A 20885-nucleotide genomic window follows, 5' to 3' on the forward strand; every position below is an offset into this window, starting at 1 on the left:
CTTCATGGTGGATCCTGAACAACAATTAGATGTCTCTACACATTATGGTCCCGAGTCTTATCTAAAATGCAAACTGGAAAGTTCTCTGTGGTTGACAATTGGCTCACTTTTGTTCAATGTGTTTACTGTAAGTACGCTATTCTGAAGTGTATTCTGGAACTATTTTCAAAGTTTATTGTTACTCTTGATAACCGATGCTAATTGATTTGCTACATTGTCATCGATTATAGCAAAATGGTACATAGATAAAGCCATGAAACTGAGCTATGGTAAAATCTAGCCGAGACCTTCCAGAGCATCATAGCATGTGCAGGATTGTACGCTGGAGCATCATAACATGACAGGTTTGTACACTGTCACATGCTCTAAATGATTACATTTGTGGTTCATGACTTTTTCAGTAACACATTGTTCTGTGAGAGAGACATTCCTCAGTAAGGTTCACATGTCCATCACATGGTCCTCCAAATATTCCCTTTAATATTAACATAAACAGAAAACAAACCTGGCTGTAGCCTGAAGAAGCTCTGCCCATGTGTCGTGTTGTAATCTGGTATTTTGCGAGTGAACATTCCGTAGTAACTTAGAGCATTTACTTACGTGTCACCTTGTTTGTTAGTATCATGATTCTTATATATAAGCTAAACATTACTGATCAAACTTTGGGGAAATTAAAGTTTATGGCAGAAGGCTTTGGTATATAATCAAAATAGCTGATTATGAAAAATGAACACTTGCATTTAGATGAAGATTTTAAAAATACATACTTTAAATCAAATTTCAAATCAAATTTCAACTCAACAGTAGAGAAATTTAAAACAAGCACAAAACTTTAGTACTAAATATACCTATTTTATAGACTTTCCTGGGTGTGTAAGAGTATGAAAATGCATACATATACAGACTGGATCCTCTGACAAAAAGGAAACTCATAGGCGACACACAACAATGATGCCGTAGCATAAACATCTCATTCTTAAAAAGCAATACATTTATGCTTAATGAACGAGTTTGGGGTTTTGTTTCTGTCTTTCTAGTTTAAAAAAAAAAATCCTTTCTGAGGTGAAAAGCAATGAAAACAAAGCTACTTTGTCCCCAGACCAAGCTGGGAATCTACAGTGGCAGAAGCTGGTTTAGCCCTTCATGCTCAGGAGAAACAAGGCTGCGCTACTCCTGGAGCGGGTTCATTCACACCTTTCTGACACATCACATGCACTTCAGTGCACTAAATTCCTAGGAATCAAAAGTTTAATCCTCAGTTCTTTATCCATCTATATTCGTATTATGAGAAATTACAAAGCAGAAACGTAACGTACCTCAGTTTATCTGCTAATGCCTGAATTTGTCCTCCTTTGGAAACAACCTCAATTTTACTTTCCGACGGTGACTCTGGGTCATACAGTCTGATGAGCGATATTAAGTATCAGCTACTTTTCCACTTCGGTTTCACTACCCCTGTTTTCAAAATGTTTATCTCGTAGTTATGGGTCTAAGACCATGTTATTATTAACAACCTAGGTATAATCAATCACGTGTTTGAAATGTCTATCAATGCTTTGAACGCCTGAATCATTGCAGGAGACGAACAGGTCACTGTGTTAAGTACTGGTGGGAGATCAGTGGGAGAGAGAATAAGTGACACTAACTTTAAAGGGCAACAAAATTATGCACCATGAATACATTGTAGCAAATAGTTTATATCTGAGAATCTTTACAGCTTACATTTCCATTCCATTATTACAAGCGGTGAAAAACAAGAGCTGCAAGTAGCATGCAAATTAGTCGTTTCCCACCTCACCCACGGCATCCCCACTTTCCAGTGCCACCTCCCAATTTCTGCAGGAACTGCCTGCAAAGCTGAAATTGATTAGAAAAATTCTTTATAGTTTACAATATCTCTTCCTCATTTTATGAGAAGCCAAATAGCCAACCATCAAAAGTAAAAATAAATTGAATCGTCACAGTCCATCAGTTATTGTTACTAGGTTCACTTCATTTGCAGGTGTCCAAAATATAATATAATTCTTTATCTTCAAATTCATCTGTTCTTAAAATGCTACTTAAAACTTTGGTTGTGTTCCTGTAATATAGAAGAAAGATAATTTATCAATTAGACTAACTAGTTTTCACAAATTAGCTTATCAACCAAATACTATGAATCTACTTACATGTAAATGCATGTTACTATAGAAACTATTAAAGTAACCATCAAATACATTTGTTTCACTAAACCTATGTAATCCATTTTTAAATATAGTAAATTGTATTCTAAATCTGTTATGTTTCTGTGGTACCTAGTTTTATAAATGTTGCTAATGCATAAAGCAAAAGTATACAATTTTCATGTATATTTATCCAAAATAAGTTTGTCAGGCTTTTATTAACAAAATAAAATGTTAATGAATCATTTAAGCCTGGAAATAAGTGATTGTGTTTTATGTAAAACTGAAATTTATATTCTTACAAACCAAGAAATTCTTCAAACAAGTGAGAAAATTCAAGTATTTAATAACACTTTTAAGAAAGAAATATTTGAAAAAGGTATTAAAAATTTACTTCCTGCCGGGCGGTGGTGGCGCACACCTTTAATCCCAGCACTCGGGAGGCAGAGCCAGGCGGATCTCTGAGTTCGAGACCAGCCTGGTCTACAAGAGCTAGTTCCAGGATAGGCTCCAAAACCACAGAGAAACCCTGTCTCGAAAAACCAAAAAAAAAAAAAAAAAAAAAAAAATTCCTGATTTAATTTGAAAAAGAAATGGCTACCAAGCTAGTGAAGAGGTCAAGTGACTACAGGGCCTGCCGCTAACCTTGACAACCTGGGTGTGATCCCTGGGACCTCTGAGGTGGGAGAATAGTGACTCCTGCAAAGTTACTGTGACTTCTGAACATATGCAGTGTCAGGCACACACACATACATACACAACAGCCAAAGTAAAAACCCACTAAAGGTGTCTAACTGATGGAGGCACCTAAGTTGTTAGGAAGCTTCAATTGTGAAATGTATTTATAGAAACAATGAATATAAACAATTTTAACGTCTGACCAAGGAAATATATTTATAATGTATATGTGCGCCAACTGAAGCACAGATAACACATGCATGGAGGCCAAGTAGGAATGTCACGTTTCTTGCTCTATGACTTTCACATATTCTCTTGAGATAGGGCGCATCATTGAACTTGGAACTCAGATGACGGTCAGAGAGCCCCAGTGACCCTCCTGTTTCCTTAAGTACCCACACCCAACTTTTTATATGGGTTCTGGGGATTCAAACTCAGGTCCTTATACCTCTGTGCCAAGCGCTCCTGCCCAGTGAAACATTATCTCAGCCCCATGACTGTGGAAATTGTATAGATTTTTCAAGACTTAAAATTCCAAAAAGAGGAAAAGGAGATTGTATTCTATACCCATAGTGGAGCTTTGCTCAGCAAACTTACAGTGCTGAGTCTCATCTTAAAATTATAAGATATCTGAAGGATTAAGAGGATACAAATTAGAAAGAAGTCAAAATATCACTATTTGAAGATGACATGATAGTGTACATAAGTGATCCCAAAAACTACCAGAGAACTCCTACAGCTGATAAACACTTTTCATGAACGGGTTGGATACAATTTTAAAAAAAAAAAAATATATACAAACAGGCTGAGAAAGAAATCAGAGAAACGCCACCCTTCACAAAAGCCCAAATATAAGCTACCTTGGGGTAGCTCTACCCATAGAAGTGAAAGACTTGTATGACAAAAACTTAGTCTTTGATGAAAGAAATTGAAAATATTAGATCTCCCATGTTCATGGATCAGTAGGATTAACATAGTAAAAATGACCATCTTACCAAAAGCAATCTACAGATCTAATACAAACCCAATTAAAATTCCAACACAATTCTTTACAGACCTTGGAAGGACAATACTCAATATGGAAAAACAAAAAATCCCAGGATAGCTAAAACAATCCTGTACAATAAATAGAACTTACAGAGGTATCACCAGCCCTTATTTAAAGCTATACTACAGAGCTTTAGTAATAAAAACCACATGGTATTGGCATAAAAACATATAGGCTTATCAGTGGAATCAAAAAAACCCACACAAATCTATATACCTAAGATTCTTTTTTATAAAGAAGCTATAAATACACAATGGAAAAAAGAAAACATCTTCAACAAATGGTGCTAACTAGCTGCCAGCACTTAGAATAGTGAAACTAGATCCTAATCACCCTTCTCAAAACTGAAGTCCAGCCGGGCGGTGGTGGCGCACGCCTTTAATCCCAGCACTTGGGAGGCAGAGGCAGGCGGATCTCTGTGAGTTCGAGACCAGCCTGGTCTACAAGAGCTAGTTCCAGGATAGGCTCCAAAACCACAGAGAAACCCTGTCTTGAAAAACCAAAAAAAAAAAAAAAAAAAAAAACTGAAGTCCAAGTAGATCAAAGACCTCAACATAAAACCAGATACACCGAACCTAATAAAAGAGAAAGTGGGGAATAGCCCTGAATGTGCACAGGAGACAACTTCCTGAACAGAACACCAATCGTGCAGACACTAAGACCAACAATCATGAAACTGAAAAGCTCCCATAAGGCAAAGGACAACATCAACTGGGTAAAATGGCAGCCTATATAGAAAAGGATTCCAGCAACTGCACATCTGACAGCTAATATCCAAAATTATATAAAGAAGTCAACTAGACATCAACAAATCAAGTAATCCAATTAAAAGGTAGGGTGCAGACCTAAATAAAGATTTCTCAAAAGAGGAGCTGGAGAGATGGCTCAGTGGTTAAGAGCATTGCCTGCTCTTCCAAAGGTCCTGAGGTCAATTCCCGGCAACCACATGGTGGCTCACAACCATCTGTAATGAGGTCTGGTGCCCTCTTCTGGCCTACAGACATACACACAGACAAAATATTGTATACATAATAAATAAAATATTTAAAAAAAAAGATTTCTCAAAAGAATCTCAAGTGGCTGATAAATGCTTTAAAAAATGCTCAACATCCTTAGCCATCAGGGAAATGCAAATCAACTCTGAGATCCCATCTTATACCAGTTAGAAAGACTAAGATCAAAAGCACAAGTGACAGTTCATAGTGGCGAAGATGTGGTTTATGGGGAACACTCCTCCATTGCTAGTGGGAGTAAAACTTGTAAAACCACTATGGAAATCAATTTGGTGGTTCCTCAAAAAACAGAATTCATCCACCTCAAGACCCAAATATGCATATACCAAAAGGACTCTCCATCCTCCAAGGACACTTGCCTAGTGTTCTGGTGGGCCAGCTAAGGAAGTGTCTCTGACTCTGGGGATCCTTTTCTTCCTATTTAGTTCCCTCATCCAGTCTTGATATGAGGGTTTGTACCTATTTTTTTATTATGTATACAATATTCTGTGTGTATACCTGCAGGCCAGAAGAGGGCACCAGACCCCATTACAGATGGTTGTGAGCCACCATGTGGTTGCTGGGAATTGAACTCAGGACCTTTGGAAGAGCAGGCAATGCTCTTAACCTCTGAGCCATCTCTCCAGCCCCTACCTAATCTTATTGTAACTTGCTATGCCGTGTTCAGTTGGTATTCCTGGGAGCCTGCTCTATTTTTGTAAGGGAAGTGGAGGAGGGGAAGAGTTGCTGGGGGCTGGCAGGAGTGGGTGGAGGGAAACTGTAGTTGGGATGTAATGTGTGAAAAAAACTTTAAAAAATGAAAAAAGAAAAAATACTTTTACCTAAATAAAATAGTGGTTTGAGAACAAAAAAGTCAAGTAGAGACCAAAAAGAGGAGAAAAAAGCGAATGCAAAGTCAGTGACGGGAAGGCACGTTACTTGTATTCCTATGTTATCTCATCCTACCCACACAGAAGTCCTCATCTTCAATGCAAAAGTGGGGTTCAAGGTAAGTTAGTGCCCAAGTTTGAACTAGCAATATACAGAGAGAAACAAGAATTTAAGTGTCTATCACAGGTGTAGTAGGAAATCCATGGCCTTTCCTGTAAGCATCGAGCAGGGTGCATCGTACACTACTATGTATATTTTCATACATTTGGTGGTTTGTAAGGAGCTAAGTAGCAAAGTAAAGATTAACATGAGTGGTCTGTATAAAAGAAGACACTGAACAGAATATAATAAGCCTACAAATAAGCCAGGTACACATTACCACAAGGTGTCAGGGCACTATCTGTTCTTTAGATATTGCTAGGATGACTAGATATCCACACAAGGAAAAAAAATGAAAGCAACTCCTACTTTATATTGCTATAAAGTAAATTTCAGGCAGATTATAGAACGTAGTTGAAAACTAAGCTAGGACTTTTTGGCTGCGAGGTGAAGTGTGTTTTAGCATACGGAATTATTTTGTTATAACCCCTAAGTAGAATAATGAACATTTTATGATTGTTTATATGAGTACATGTAGAATTTTGTGCTCTTTGTACCACCATTACCTTATGATACAGAATGTTAAAATTCTTATAAAAATCAAATAAAATGTTAAAAACAAACACCTGAACACAATTGTGCAATAAAAGATCAGCAAATGACTCACTGGGTTTTGAAGTACAATAGGATGATCAGGCAGAAAGTCTGGTTTTTTTCTGCAGATGGAAACACTTGAAAGCTTCAACAAGAAATCTCTGCTGTATTTAATTCTCTCTGTAGATAGTAAGATTTAAACATAATTATAAAAATACTATCCTAGATAACTTTTTGACTCTACTTTGGAGGTCTCTAAATTGCCCACTATTTTGAATGGCATGCAGTATCTGCTGAAAAGATGGGGGAAGCTCATCAAATCTTCCTTTCACATGGAAAGACAAGAAAGGAAAAAAGAACTGTATGAAAAAATGGGTAATACAGGGCTTACTCGGGTATAGCAAGATGACCTAACATTATAAAGTATAACAGCAACAATATATATTGATTATGCCAACAGATATTAATACCTATTGTAATATTCAGATCACGATAAAATGGAACCACAGTAGGCATATCTAATCTTAGTACTGTGATTTTAATACAATCAAACAAATTCAAAAACATATGCCTGTTGTATATCAAGAACTGTATACACGAGGTGATTGTAAAGAGTTCCAAGATGGGATCCCTATCTTCAGGCAACCACCTATTCAGATATCTGCCAATTTCTCACCAGGAATCATCCAGAAACTATCATCAATCCTGACTATATGCTGATGTTGAAAGCAATGGCCATAATATTCTAAAAGAACTAAAAGAAAATAACTGACAAATTTCTTATCAGTATGGGGAGAAAATCCCACAAGAATTCTAATACTCTCTCAAAGGAAAGCTAAAAGAATTCACTATCAGACCTAATGAACAAGAAATGCTAAAAAGGTCATTCAAGTTGAAGTGAAATGACCCTAGATGGAAACTTTCTTCAAAATCAAAGAGCTGGCTAGGAATAACAGACTCCTGCTCTTTCCTCTAAATTGTATTAAAACGTGTCACTGTTAAAAGCTAAAGTTCCAATGTGGTCTGGTGTGTTTCTAGGGTACAGATGTATAGAGTAGCCTGCAAATATGCCCAGAAATGTATCATCACCATAGGCTTGAAATAGTACAATACTAGGAACCCTGGAAAACAGATTGCTCCAATACTGAGGGAACTGGGAGGTAAGTCAACAGCCACAGGCTGAACAGTCGGATGCCCCACTCTCTAGGACCTCTCCAGTGGGACAAAAACCAGGGGCCCTGCCACAACCCCTCAGCTTTTTTTTTTTTTTTTTTTTTTGGATTTTCGAGACAGGGTTTCTCCATAGCTTTTTGGTTCCTGCCCTTGAACTAGCTCTTGTAGACCAGCCTGGCCTCGAACTCAGAGATTCGCCTGTCTCTGCCTCCTGAGTGCTGGGATTAAAGGCGTGTGCCACCACCGCCTGGCTCCCTCAGCTTTTCTAGACAGCCAGCAGGGAGTATTCCTGTGGCTGGGCTATTCCCCAACCTACCCCACTCCCACCTGTTCACTTGCAAGCTCAGAGGAACCCTGGAACACAGCTTACTCCAATACTGAGGAGATCTAAGAGACAGCCACAGCAAGGATTGGACCAAGATGCCAAGACATTTGTTGGCCTCATTTGAAGGAAGAGCTCAGTAGGTGCCAATGCAAGAATTCCTCCAACATCCTAAAAAGCAACACGGTAACACCAAAACCCAGAGGACACACAAAAGGAAGACTTGATCATTCTAACCCAGAAGTAAAAGAAAACGACTTTAAATGTAACTTTATGAAAATGATGGAGACCTTTAAAGAGGAAGTAAAAAAAAAAATACTCCCTTAAAGAAATGGAGGAAGAGAAGACAAAAAGTTGGAAGGAATTAATAAATCCCTGAAAGAAACCCAAGAAAACCAAGAAAAAAAAAACAGTTGAAGGCAACAGTTCAAGATTTGAAAACTGAAACAGAGGTAATAAAACACAAACTGAGGGAATTCTAGATATGGAAAATCTGGGTAAGTGAACAGAAACTACAGAGACAAGTATAGCCAACAGAATATAAGAGATAAAAGAATCTCAGGCACTGAAAATACTAGAGGAAATAGACTCATTGGTCAAAGAAAACATTAAATCTAACAAGTTTTAACACAAAACATTCAGGAAGTCTGGAAAATTATGAAAAGACCAAACTTGAGAATAATAGGGGTAGAAGAAGAATTACAGTTCAAAGGCCCAGAAAATATATTCAACAAAATTATAGAAGAAAACTTTCTCAAACTAAAGAATATCCCTAAGAAGGTACAAGAAGCATATAGAACACCAAACAGACTGGATCAAAAAAAAATCTCACCATATAATAATCAAAATATAAAACACAGAATAAAGAATATTAAGAGCTGCAAAGGAAAAAGGTCAAGTAACATATAAAGGTAAACCTATCAGAATTACACCTGACTTCTCAATGGAAAAACCATGAAAGCCAGAAGGTCTTGGATAGATGTGCTGCAGACACTAAGAGACCATGGATGCAAGCCCAGACTACTATACCAAGCAAAGCTTGCATTCACCATCAATGGAGAAAACAAGATATTCCAGGACAAAAACAGATTTAAACAATACATTGCCACAAACCCAGCATTACAGAAAATACTAAAACGAAAATCACAAACCAAGGAAGCCAACAACACCCATAATAACAACACAAGCATCTGACAACCCTCCACCAGCACAACTCAAAGAAGGGAAACACACAAACTCTACCACCAGAAAAATAACCAGAGTTAACAACCACTGGTCATTAATATCGCTTAATATCAATGGACTCAATTCACCTATAAAAAGGCACAGGTTAAGAGAATGGATACAAAAACAGGATCCAACCTTCTGCTGTTTACAAAAAACATACCTCAACCTCAAAGACAGACACTACCCTCAGAGTAAAGGGTTGGTAAAAGGTTTTCCAATCAAATGGACCTAAGAAACAAGTGGGTGTGGCTATCCTAATATCTAACAAAATTGATTTCAAACTAAAATCAATCAGAAGAAATAGAGAAGGACACTTTATACTCATGATAGGAACAATTCATCAGGATAAAGTCTCAACTCTGAACATCTATGCCCCTAATACAAGAGCACCCACATATGTAAAAGAAACATTACAAAAACTTAAATCACACATCAAACCCCACACACTAATAGTAGATTTAAACACTCCTCTCTTGCCAATGGACAGGTCAACCAGACAGAAACTTAACAGAGAAACAAGAGAACTAACAGATGTAATGAATCAAATGGACTTAACAGACATATCTATAGAACATTCCACCCAAAGAATATACCTCTTTCTTAGCACTCATGGAACCTTCTCTAAAACTGATCACATACTCAGTAACAAAGCAAACATCAACAGATACAAAAAAATTGGAGTAACTCCTGTGTCTTATCAGATCACCATGGAGTAGTTAGAATTTAACACCAATACTACTCCCAGAAGGCCTACAAACTTGTGGAAACTGAACAGTCAACTACTGAACCACACCTGAGTCAAGAAAGAAAGTCTTCCTTGAATTTAATGAAAATGAAGGCACAACACAGCCAACTTATGGGACACTATGAAAGCAGTGCTAAGAGGAAAGTTCATAGCACTAAGTGCCCACATAAAGAAATCAGAGAAAGCTCACATTAGCGAATTAACAGCACACCTGAAAGTTCTAGAAAAAAAAAAAAAAGATGCAGACTCACCCAGGAGTAGAAGATAGGAAATAATCAAATTGAGGGCTGAAATCAACAAAATAGAAACACAGAAAAGAATACAAAGGAATCAATGAAACAAAGAGCTGATTCTTTGAGAAAATCAACAAGATTGACAAACCTTTATCCAAACTAATCAAAATACAGAGAGAGAACATCCAAATTAACAAAATCAGAAATGAAAAGGGGGACATAACAGACATTGAGGAAATTCAGAGACTCATTAGGTCTTACTACAAAAACCTGTACTCCACAAAATTGGAAAATTAAAAAGAATTGGACAGTTTTTTAGATAGATACCATATACCAAAATTAAATCAAGACTAGGTGAGCAATTCAGATAGACCTATAAACTGCCAGGAAATAGAAGCTGTCATCAAGAACTTCCCAAACAAAAAAACGCCCAGGGCTGGATGATTTTAGTGTAAAATTCTACCAGAACTTTCAAGAAGAGCTAATACCTATACTCTTCAAAGTGTTCCACACAATAGAAACAAACTCTTTATGAGGCTGCAGTTACCCTGATATAAAAACCACACAAAGACTCAACCAAGAAAGAATTACAGACCAAGCTCACTCATGAACATCGATGTAAAAAGTCTGAATAAAATACTGGCAAACTGAATCCAAGAACACATTAAAAAAAATCATCATGATTAAGTAGGCTTCATCCCAGAGATGGAGGGCTGGTTCAACATATGAAAATCTATGAATGTAATCCATCATATAAATAAACTGAAGGAAAGAACTGCATGATCATCTCATTAGATGCTGAAAAAGCCTTTGACAAAATCCAACACCCCTTCATGATAAAGGTCTTAGATTAGGGACACAAGGATCGTATCTAAATATAATAAAAGCAATATACAGCAAGCCAACAGCTAACATCAAATTAAATGGAGAGAAACTCAAAGTGATTCCACTAAAATCAGGAATTAGACAAGGCTGTCCACATCTTCTTGTCTCCACAGGCATCAGGCACACATTTGGGGCACAAAATACACATACACAAATTTAAAACACATGAATCTTTCTCAAATATGTAGCTTCATTTCAACCATTCTTATTTCGTCAAATTTTCAGCAACACTATGGCTGATTACATCACATATTTGAGTCATAGACCATGGAGAAATCTAGCTGGTGCTGACCTGCAAGCTTCCCCTACTGGCTAGCTTGATGTGGGATTCCCCTCTGTGTGCTGTGAATTTTATTGGTTAATAAAAATGACTGGTTTGGCCTGATAGGGTAGAACAGAACTAGGCAGGAAAAACTAAATTGAATGCTGGGAGAATGAAGGCAAAGTCAGAAAGAAGCCATGGAGTGGCTGCCAGAGACCGACACATTGAAACCTTGCTGGTAGGCCATGAACCTCATGGTAAAATATAAAATAAGAGAGATGGGTAAATTCTAGATGTAAGAGCTAACTAGCAATACACTTAATTGGCCAAGTGATGGAGGAGGGTCATCTTTTTATCTGTTGTTTTTATTGGTTAATTAATAAAGAAACTGCTTGGCCTCTGATAGGGTAAAATTTAGATAGGCAGAGTAAACAGAACAAAATGCTGGGAGAAAGAAGCCAAGTCAGGAGTCGCCATGATTCTCCCACTCCAGACAGATGCAGGTTAAGATCTTTCCTGGTAAGCCAGCTCGTGGTGCTACACAGATCATTAGAAATGGGTTAGATCAAAATGTAAGAGCTAGCCAATAAGAGGCTGGAACTAATGGGCCAGGCAGTGTTTAAAAGAATACAGTTTCCGTGTAATTATTTAGGGTAAAGCCATGCGGATGGCTGGGTACCTGGGACACAGCCCACCGCTCCAAATTTCAACAGCCAAGCAGTGATTTAATTAATATAGCTTCTGTGTGGTTATTTTGGGAGTCTGAACAGCCAGGAAATGAACAGCAGACTCCTTACTACACTAGGTGCTAAGAACAATACCAGAGAAGAAAAGCAACCATCAATTTTACCACACTAATCTCGAACCTCGGGAGTTACAGCAATGACTAGGCTGGTAAGCCACGCCCGCTGTAGCAGTAGTACCATAAACATAGCAGATACTGTCAGTTGCTTTAATTTGGATTTAAGGCCAGTTCCACAACATGAAACCCACACTTGCACCACTATCGGGCAAGTGGACAAGTCATGAGCTACAGGGGAGAAATTACTACTTAAAAAAAAATGTTTATGTGTATTTTACTTATTTTATTTAAATAAAATATTTCTGTTGATACATAAAAAAAATGTTTTGAAGAAAAATACCCAGAGACATGCTATACTAGCAAAAGAAAGCGCACAAGGCTTTGACTCTAGACAAAGAACATGCTGAGAACTGGAGTCATCTTCCCAGAGAAGAACATGTCAATTGGTTGTGCGAAACCAAGTAGCCACCCCTAAAAGTTACTACTTTTACTCTGTTAAGTAAACAAAGTATTAAAGGGACTGCTAATGACTAAGATTAATGCATCTCTCACTTTTATCCAAGAAGCTTCCATTGGCAGTAAAGATGAACAAAGAGACTCACAACTGATCATGGTTCAGAAAATAAGACACTGCAGAGTAACCAACCCTAAATGGAACAGACATACTCTACCCCTCCTCCAGAGGCTCAGAGATCATTGAAGAAGTAACAGAAGAGTAAAAGCCAGAGGTTTAGCGGACTATTAGGAAAGTGTCTCCTTGTCACGGAAGGGCAGAGGCTTGTATGAACCCACAGAGACTATGACAGCATGCACAAGACCAATACAAGCCCCAGTCACACAAATCGCAATATGGAGAGGGGACTTGTGCATGAAGTCCCTTCCCTAGCAAAGGAGCTGTCGGCAACTGTCAGCTGCTAGGAGAGGGAAGGTCAGTGTTCTCCAAGATTACAGCTCTTGATAATTGACCACAATCCAGTGGAACGCCACACATCTAAGAACAACTGAGTAGCAGAAATTTGTCTTGATGGATTTCACAAAGTAAAAGACACAGAACTGGATTGGTGGGGAAGCGGGGGTCTGGAAGGAGCTGTGAGGGGAAGAATTGCATGATCGAAGCACACTGTGCAGAATTCTCACTAATAAAATGTGCATAGAAGGAAATGTGTTGTTCTGTTTGTGTTCTTAGAACAGTATTCCAGCTCATATAGAAAGAAAAGTTTATAACTCTGGTGACTGGAAAATCCAAACACCACGGCATCTGGGAAGTAAAGAACCCTGACTTCATCTTAACATGCCAGGACACATTTTAGCACAGGAGGCATGAACACGTTAGAGTCTGGCTTTAACCTAGTGTAAAGACTTAGTCTCTACTGCTGCCATTATAACGCGGGAATTGAGCATCAATAAGGTTTGTGGAGACAAATCATATGACTCTTATCATGAACCATATGAATAATAAAATATATACAAGCAATAACCGAATAAGCTATACTAAAATGCTGGGGTCGGGCGGCAAACTAAACCCAAAGAAAAAGGAATTTACAATCACCAAAGACAAAACAAAGACAAAGCTGGTTCTCTGAAGAATAAAAACAAAACTTACTATTATCTAAGTAAATTGATTAATCAACACAAAACAACCCAAATGACCATTCTCTGGAAGAATAGTGGAGTTCTTATCAGACATTAGTTATAAAATAAGATAGAATGAGCAACTTCTTGCCAACATTCAACATGGATGAAATGGCTACACAAATATTTGAACACAGATTTTAAATTTCTTTGATATGGCAATTTGAAAATTAGAGTCTATACTATAGAATTACTATAACTGAATAATAATGATGAACTTTGAATTCCAAGTTCTATCAAACAATAGATTAACAGATACATCTACCTACAAGGTTACTCTAAAACAGTATGATGGAATCATACATTTACCTAGTGTATGGTACAACAATCCAACTTCTACTACAGAGAAATAAAAAGATCCGAACAATAACTTCTTATATGAATAATCAATATCAACCATAATCAAAAGTTATAATGCAAAAGGATAAATAAAATGTATATAACCATACAGTGGAATTCCTATCAACCACTTACCAAGAAAAAAAAGTAATTCACAAGAAAGTGATTAACTGCTTGATTGGGAGAATAGGCAAGTGGGAAAGAAGTGAGTGTTTTGTGATGGAAATGTGGCAATGCTCACACAGTTCTGCAGTTAGCAAGAGGACAAGCCACACACCCACAAAGATGATCTCTGTAATAAATACATTGTGTCTCTCGGTGAAGCTCCTAAGGAATAGATCTATCCTGTCTGAGAGGAGAGGAAGAAAGTAACAGCTTCTGCTGTAAACAGCTGTGTAGAAAGAAGCAGCTAATAAGATGGTCTAATCTCCCTGATGGGAAGGGCTGAAAACTAAGGAATTCTAACTTCAGATTGGACCACGCTGTTACAGGATAGATAGATAGATAGATAGATAGATAGATAGATAGATAGATAGATAGATAGATAGATAAATTTTTAAAAAGATATTAACAAAATGAGCCCGAGCACACAGAGGGGTGAGAGGCTGTTCAGAGGGTAAAGAATGACCATGGAAATATAAAAAACTAGTGAGCCAATGTTTTCAATAACAGATTCAAATAGGGGCTTTAGAAAAGGAACAGAGATAAAAATAAAGGAGAGAAAACTACCAAAGAAATGCACAAAAGCTTTCCACATTGAAGGCCCTACAGCTCCATGTTGAGGAAGCTCACTGTCGTCTGTCTGATCTACAGCCTTGTCCTAACTGTTTCGTGGACATGAGAATTTAAAATAGCTCAGGTTTTGTGTCTTCCTTATTTAAAGCATGCATGTTTGAAAGCTAATCTTCAGCTGAAATTTTCTGTCTGGCCAGACTATCAGTCAAGTGTGAATGTGGAAGAACGCCATTTTCAAACTGATAGGCTTGAAAAAGTCACTGATCCAACACCCTTCTTCCTAAGTTTCTGGAGACTCTGCTTGAGCAAAGACAGGCAGTGAGTGAGGACAAGGTGACCATCTGGAGGAGCCTGAGTGACATCATGGGAAAGAGCCAAGTTGGGACCTGGAAGTTTTCGTCCCATCAGAATGGCAAGCTGGTGAACAACTGGAAGCATCAACGTTCTCTGAACTCTGGAATTTCATATAAGCTTAATCTGTTTGACAAACACTCCCAGGACAAGAGCTGGCATTTCCAACAAGCATGTGCCTGTTCACTGATTACAAGACATGATATTTCAACATGGTAATATTCCTCCCGAATAATACATAGATTCAATGCCATAACTATCAAAATTTTAATATCCTCTATTACATAAATGGAAAATCCTAAAATATGAAATTTCCATGAACCCCAAATATCTTAAACTATCTTGAAAGTGAATAGCATTAGAGAGTTTATGCTTCCAAATATCAAAACTTTCTACAAGCTACAGTTCTCAGAGTGATACCAGCATAAAGGGTTAGAACTCAGTGTTCATAGATAAATACCAGTGTCCACATCACCTAACTCCCAGTAAATCTTCCAAGGACCTTCAGTGAGGAAAAGGTGTCTTTCTTTAATAATAGCTACATTATAAAAGAATGAAGCTGTACATCTCAAAATCTCCAAATATATCCATAGATTAACTCAAATTGCATCAAAAGACCAAAACTTATAAAAGTATGGAGCCCTGAAGGGAACAAGGGCAAATACTCATAAAAGCTGACACTCATTTTTTATATCTAATCCTAAAATACAGCAACAAAAGAGAAACACACAATTCCAGAGTCATCCAATTAAAATGCTGAGCACAGAAAGAATAAATGTGTTCCAGCACTGGGGCAAACAATTGAAAATCAGATATCTGGTATCTGATAGGGGTCAAATATTCAAAATGAGAAGGAGGGGGAAGGGGAGGAAAGGAGACAGAGGGAGGGAACGAGAATGAGTATGTAGTATGTATGGTGTATGTATGTATTAGGATGTATGTATGTATGTACAATACAAGTCAGTCAAACAGCCCAATGGAAAATTTGATAAAATGTGCACCCTTCCATCTCACTGAAATCATTGTTCTTCTGGTGTCTCCACGAGAGCAGAGAAACCAGCATAATGACTGACACAAACAAATCACCCTTGAGGCAAACAACAAAGAGCGCTCCCCTCCTGTGAGTACTGGGCTACTGTGATGACGCTGGGTACCTTTCTTAACTGGAGACTGGTGCTGCTGCTGCTCGTTCAGACCTTGAGAAAAGGCTTGCATTCCATTCGTCTTGCACTGTTGAGTAAGGAAACAAACTTTTAAACTTGGGTCTCAAATGTCTATGTAACTTTTTCTTAACATTCAGAAGTATTTTTGTAAGGTCTGAAATATTAATCAAAGAATACTTGGAGCTAACCGATAAACCCTGAGAAGTCTGCTTCTTAAAGTGATCAGCAGAACATGGTATTCTGCTGTATTACTGCCCCAACACTCAGGCAGCAGGGGTAGGGAGGGCTGTGAATTCAAGGTCAGCCTGGGCTATACAGGGAGACAGCATTCCAAGTCTATCTCAGCTCACACCTCCCTATGAGCACTGCATGGGGGTTGGGGGGCAGAATTTCCCCAAATAAATATTTATTGCCATTGCCCTTGGTTACCCAACGTGACTAGAAGGTAAGGTTGTAGGATACCAAGACATCAAACTGGAACTAACCTGAAAATTTCCTCCCTCTGGCTGGTTTTTATAGTGTCAAAAGATGCTATACAGGCCACCGTGGAGCAAAGCATCAGTGATCTTACCCATTGATAAACACTGTATGCTGTACAATAGTACCTGCCACTCAAGGTGGGACCAGCAGTGACTCAGTGGCATGCATGCTACACAGCTAAGTAATCACATTCTATTGAGAATTCAAGCCCATTTCACAGAAGGGAATTCAGGCCTGGTGCTGTAAACCTAGTCAAAGCCCATGGTTTGTGAGGTAATAAATTCTAAGAATGATTTACTACTGTTGCCTTGCTAAATGGATATATCTACGTGATTTCTAAATATGTATGCCTACACTCCATCCTTGGTCACAGAAGTGTTGCTTCTACCCTGGTGACACAATGAAAACCCCTGTGTGTTACGTGGTGCTAACTTGCTAATCAAGGTGTGACCAGTAGTGAAACAGAGACATGTATGTCATGCCATTAATCAGCCATATTCTGTTAGGGTGGGGAGTAGTTAATTCAAAGGTTCACAATGGTCAAAGTAAACGTTGACTTCTCAACCCTAAATGGAACACCAGTCTCTCTCCCCTCTGGACTCGGGGAATAGCCCCAAAGTGGGGGCAAAAAGAGTATAAGGTAGGGGAATTGCTCTGAAATTCTTTCTTCTGGACACAGCATGGGCATTGAACACATGAACTCACAGAGGCTAAGATTACCTGCCCAAGACCTGCATACCACTGAGCCCTTCAACATGCTAGCATGGTGGCAGTAGGGAATATGCCAGATGGGGACTATTGGCATTAATAGGAGCTGGAAGAGGAGTTCTTTTCCGTCAGAGGCGCAGACACTGGTACAGTGTTCATGATCCACTAAGCAACCCCACAAACACACATGCAAGCAACGCTAACTACACTCAGGGAGTTGTAAAACACACACACACTTTGCACAATTAAATACATGTAAAAAGTGTATTTCTCACATCTAAAATTGCAGTAGATGATTAACCTGAAAACCACTACTTCAAAGCAAGGCCTAACATCAAAGGTAAAGTTATACGTTTTCATGCCTTTTTATATTAAAATAACCATTATCTAAAATATTTCATACATGCAAAAATTACCCTGAGGAGTAGGGAGAGGGTAAGGGAAAGGTGGGGGAGCAGGAGGGAGGGGGTTGGTATGTAAAATGAGAAAAGATTGTTTTTAAATAAAAATAAAATGATAATGACAGAAAAATACGCTAAAAGTTTTGCAAAGTGATTATATGTTCTGTGACTTAACTGTCATAATCATACAAAGGTAAGCGTGATCGTCATGTTTACAGTCAGAGTACAGACCAGAGTTTTGTGACTAAGCCAAATGTGCAGAGCAGAGTCGGCTGGGTTGAGACTGAGGTTTGCTGCTGCCGTAACAGCTATGAAGGATGTGCACCTAACAGAGAGCCTTCTGTAATTTTTCAATAATTTTTGGTTTTCTTCTAATTCTAACAAAGATACTAGTTAGTTAGCAGTGGTCCTGATGAACACAGACACTTAAGAAACACAGGGTTACCCACAAAACAGAAGTATTGTGGTTTGAATTGGAAATACAAAGAAAAATATGATATCTCTTCTTGGAAACTTGCAAATTCCCAAATATGAAGCAACTCTCATAGACCATATTCTTAAAATATTTGCTATGTATTTAAGAAAACCAAAACCCAAAATATATTTCAAAGGAACATTTTTTAAAAAAGAGGGCAACATAAGAGAAAACGGGCAATGGTGTGAATTGGCAATTCTCTCTATACATATAAAACCACATCAAACTAAACACATGAAAGATACCAATTCTCAAGTCACAGAGAACAAAAACTAAACGCAATACAAGAATTTACAACCACTTAGTAAGAAACTAATGTGACACCTGATAATAACAAGGAAGGAAGGCCTTGGTGGGGCACAGAGTCTCATGCTCTACTTAGAGAGCTCACCTCAGTGCGTGACCTGAGCAGCAACAGATCTGAGGGGGAGAACATTGCTTTCGGCTTTGTTTTGATTTGTTTTTTTGTTTTTTGAGATAGGGTTTCTTTGCATAGCCCTGGCTGTCCTGAAACTTGCTCTGTGGACCAGGCTGACCTCAAACACACAGAGATCCACCTGCCTCTGCCTCCCGAGTGCTAGGGTTAAAGATGTGCACCACCACCGCCTGTAAGAACATTGTTCACGGCAGTTCCTGTCCTGGTGTCGTTTGTTTGTTGTTTTTATCACAGAAAGCCTTTCAATCTTGAAAAAGTGAAAAATGCCCTGGACAGTCGCAGCTACATTGTTATGTGCTGTCTCCACCGGCGCCCACAGAGCTGCTCCGTTTGTTAACCAGCTGCCTCGTATTCCAGTCATGTTAATGCTTGTGTCTCACAGCTCGATTCCGGAAGGATCTGACCAGAATATCTACTTATGTTACTAGGAAAGGACTCGGGCCAGAAGGAAACCTTCACTAAGTACTTTTTAACATCAACATTAATGTGAAAGAAAATTTTAAAAATAAAGTAATTAAAATAATTCTATTATATCAAAATTCAAAATACATCCAAGGAAAAAATAACTAGGATAATTAGTTCTTGGGAAAGCAGCAAGAAAAGAGAATTTTAGAAAGATATACACAAGGTTTTGAATTGTCAGACTTTTTAAATTTTTTAAACAAATATAGAAAAAATTACATTTTAAAATGCTGAGTGAGAAGAACACAGGTGGCGTGCAGTCTTTAACGTATGTATGAAATACACCTTAACATTTTAAAAAACAAAGCATACAGCCACTTAGCAATTTCATTTACAGTCTATAATGTGTATATACATCTTACATAGACACACACACAAGCTAACAGAAACCCTGGATAAGCACGTGCTGTGCCTTGAGCTACTCCCCAGCCCCGTCTGTTATTATGACTTACTCTGCCAACTCCACTTTGTAAGCACTGAGTGTTACATGGATATTCATTCTGAAAGTTAAAAGGGAACACTGGTCCTGTAAGAAGAGGGAAAAACTATTCTAAATATTCACATGTTCAATAAATGATATACCATAGTCTAACAAGCAAGCATGTCTGTGACATCTTTGGCATTGTTACAAAATATTTATGATAGTTCATTATCCAACAAATATTTGGTCCACCCTCTGACGCCATAGCTTGTTAGGAGATGGGTAGGTAACGAGCATCGAGAAGATGTCAAAGTCTAAAAACAAGCTCATAAATAGTATAATTTCATATACAGTAAACTACTCTCTCACTGTGAGCTTGAGAGAAATCATGGGGTTGCCATAATTGATTGAAGGTACCAGGAAGGCTTCACAAAAGAAGTAATTTAATCTGCATTTGAAGGAAAAGAAAATTCTTCTGAGGACCTTGAGCTGGCCAAGACTGGAAACGTGTTGAGAAAGCCCCAGACTGCTTTATATTTTAATTTGGCGTTCTCTCTAACAAGCTCTACTTCACTGTATCTTCAATGTATTATACTTCAGTTAGACCAGGATCACCCAGCATTCCTTCCATCCACCTATGTCACGGCCCTAAAGGGAAGGCCTACAGAATTGCAATGGGAAAGAGTTCTGGCAAAAGCCAATCACAGGGACAAGGTCAATGCATGTGAATCGAAGACCCAGATGTAAACCCACACACCTATGGACATTCGATTGTTGAAAAAGAAGCCAAAATTATACAATGGAAAAAAGAAAACATCTTCAACAAATGATGCTGGCATAGCTGAATGTTGGCATATAGAAGAATAAAAATAGATCCATATCTATCACCCTGCATAAAACTCAAGACCAAGTCTGTCAATGATCTCAACATAAATCCAGTTACATTGAACCTGATAGGAGAGAAAGTGGGGAATGGCCTTGAATGCATGGACACAGGAGACAGCTTCCTGAACAGAACACCAGTAGCACAGACACTGAAAGCAACAATTGATAAACGGCACCTCATGAAAATGAAAAGTTTATGTAAGGCAAAGGACACAGTTAATAGAACAAAACAGCAGCCAATAGAATGGGAAAAGATGTGGGGGAAAGCCCCACATCTGACAGAA

General features: G+C 38.2%; 2 protein-coding genes across 3 annotated transcripts in view; one reads left to right on the forward strand and one right to left on the reverse strand.

Moving 5' to 3' along the window:
• Necab1 (N-terminal EF-hand calcium binding protein 1) overlaps nucleotides 1-2406 on the forward strand; it is a 139515-nt gene extending 137109 nt beyond the window's left edge. Inside the window, exon 13 of the mRNA XM_057790417.1 lies at nucleotides 1-2406. Within this exon, the coding sequence (XP_057646400.1) occupies nucleotides 1-29 (29 nt within the window). The 3' untranslated portion in view covers nucleotides 30-2406.
• Nucleotides 2017-20885, reverse strand: part of C16H8orf88 (chromosome 16 C8orf88 homolog) — a 27654-nt gene continuing 8785 nt past the window's right edge. For both annotated transcript variants that reach the window (XM_057790418.1, XM_057790419.1), the window contains exons 3-6: nucleotides 19748-19821; nucleotides 16325-16400; nucleotides 6538-6644; nucleotides 2017-2080 (exon numbers count right to left, since the gene is read on the reverse strand). In XM_057790418.1, the coding sequence (XP_057646401.1) occupies nucleotides 2057-2080; nucleotides 6538-6644; nucleotides 16325-16400; nucleotides 19748-19821 (281 nt within the window). In that variant the 3' untranslated portion in view covers nucleotides 2017-2056. The remainder of the gene's footprint in view (nucleotides 2081-6537; nucleotides 6645-16324; nucleotides 16401-19747; nucleotides 19822-20885) is intronic.

This window comes from Chionomys nivalis, chromosome 16 (genome assembly GCF_950005125.1).
Source record: "Chionomys nivalis chromosome 16, mChiNiv1.1, whole genome shotgun sequence".
Taxonomy (NCBI): domain Eukaryota; kingdom Metazoa; phylum Chordata; class Mammalia; order Rodentia; family Cricetidae; genus Chionomys; species Chionomys nivalis.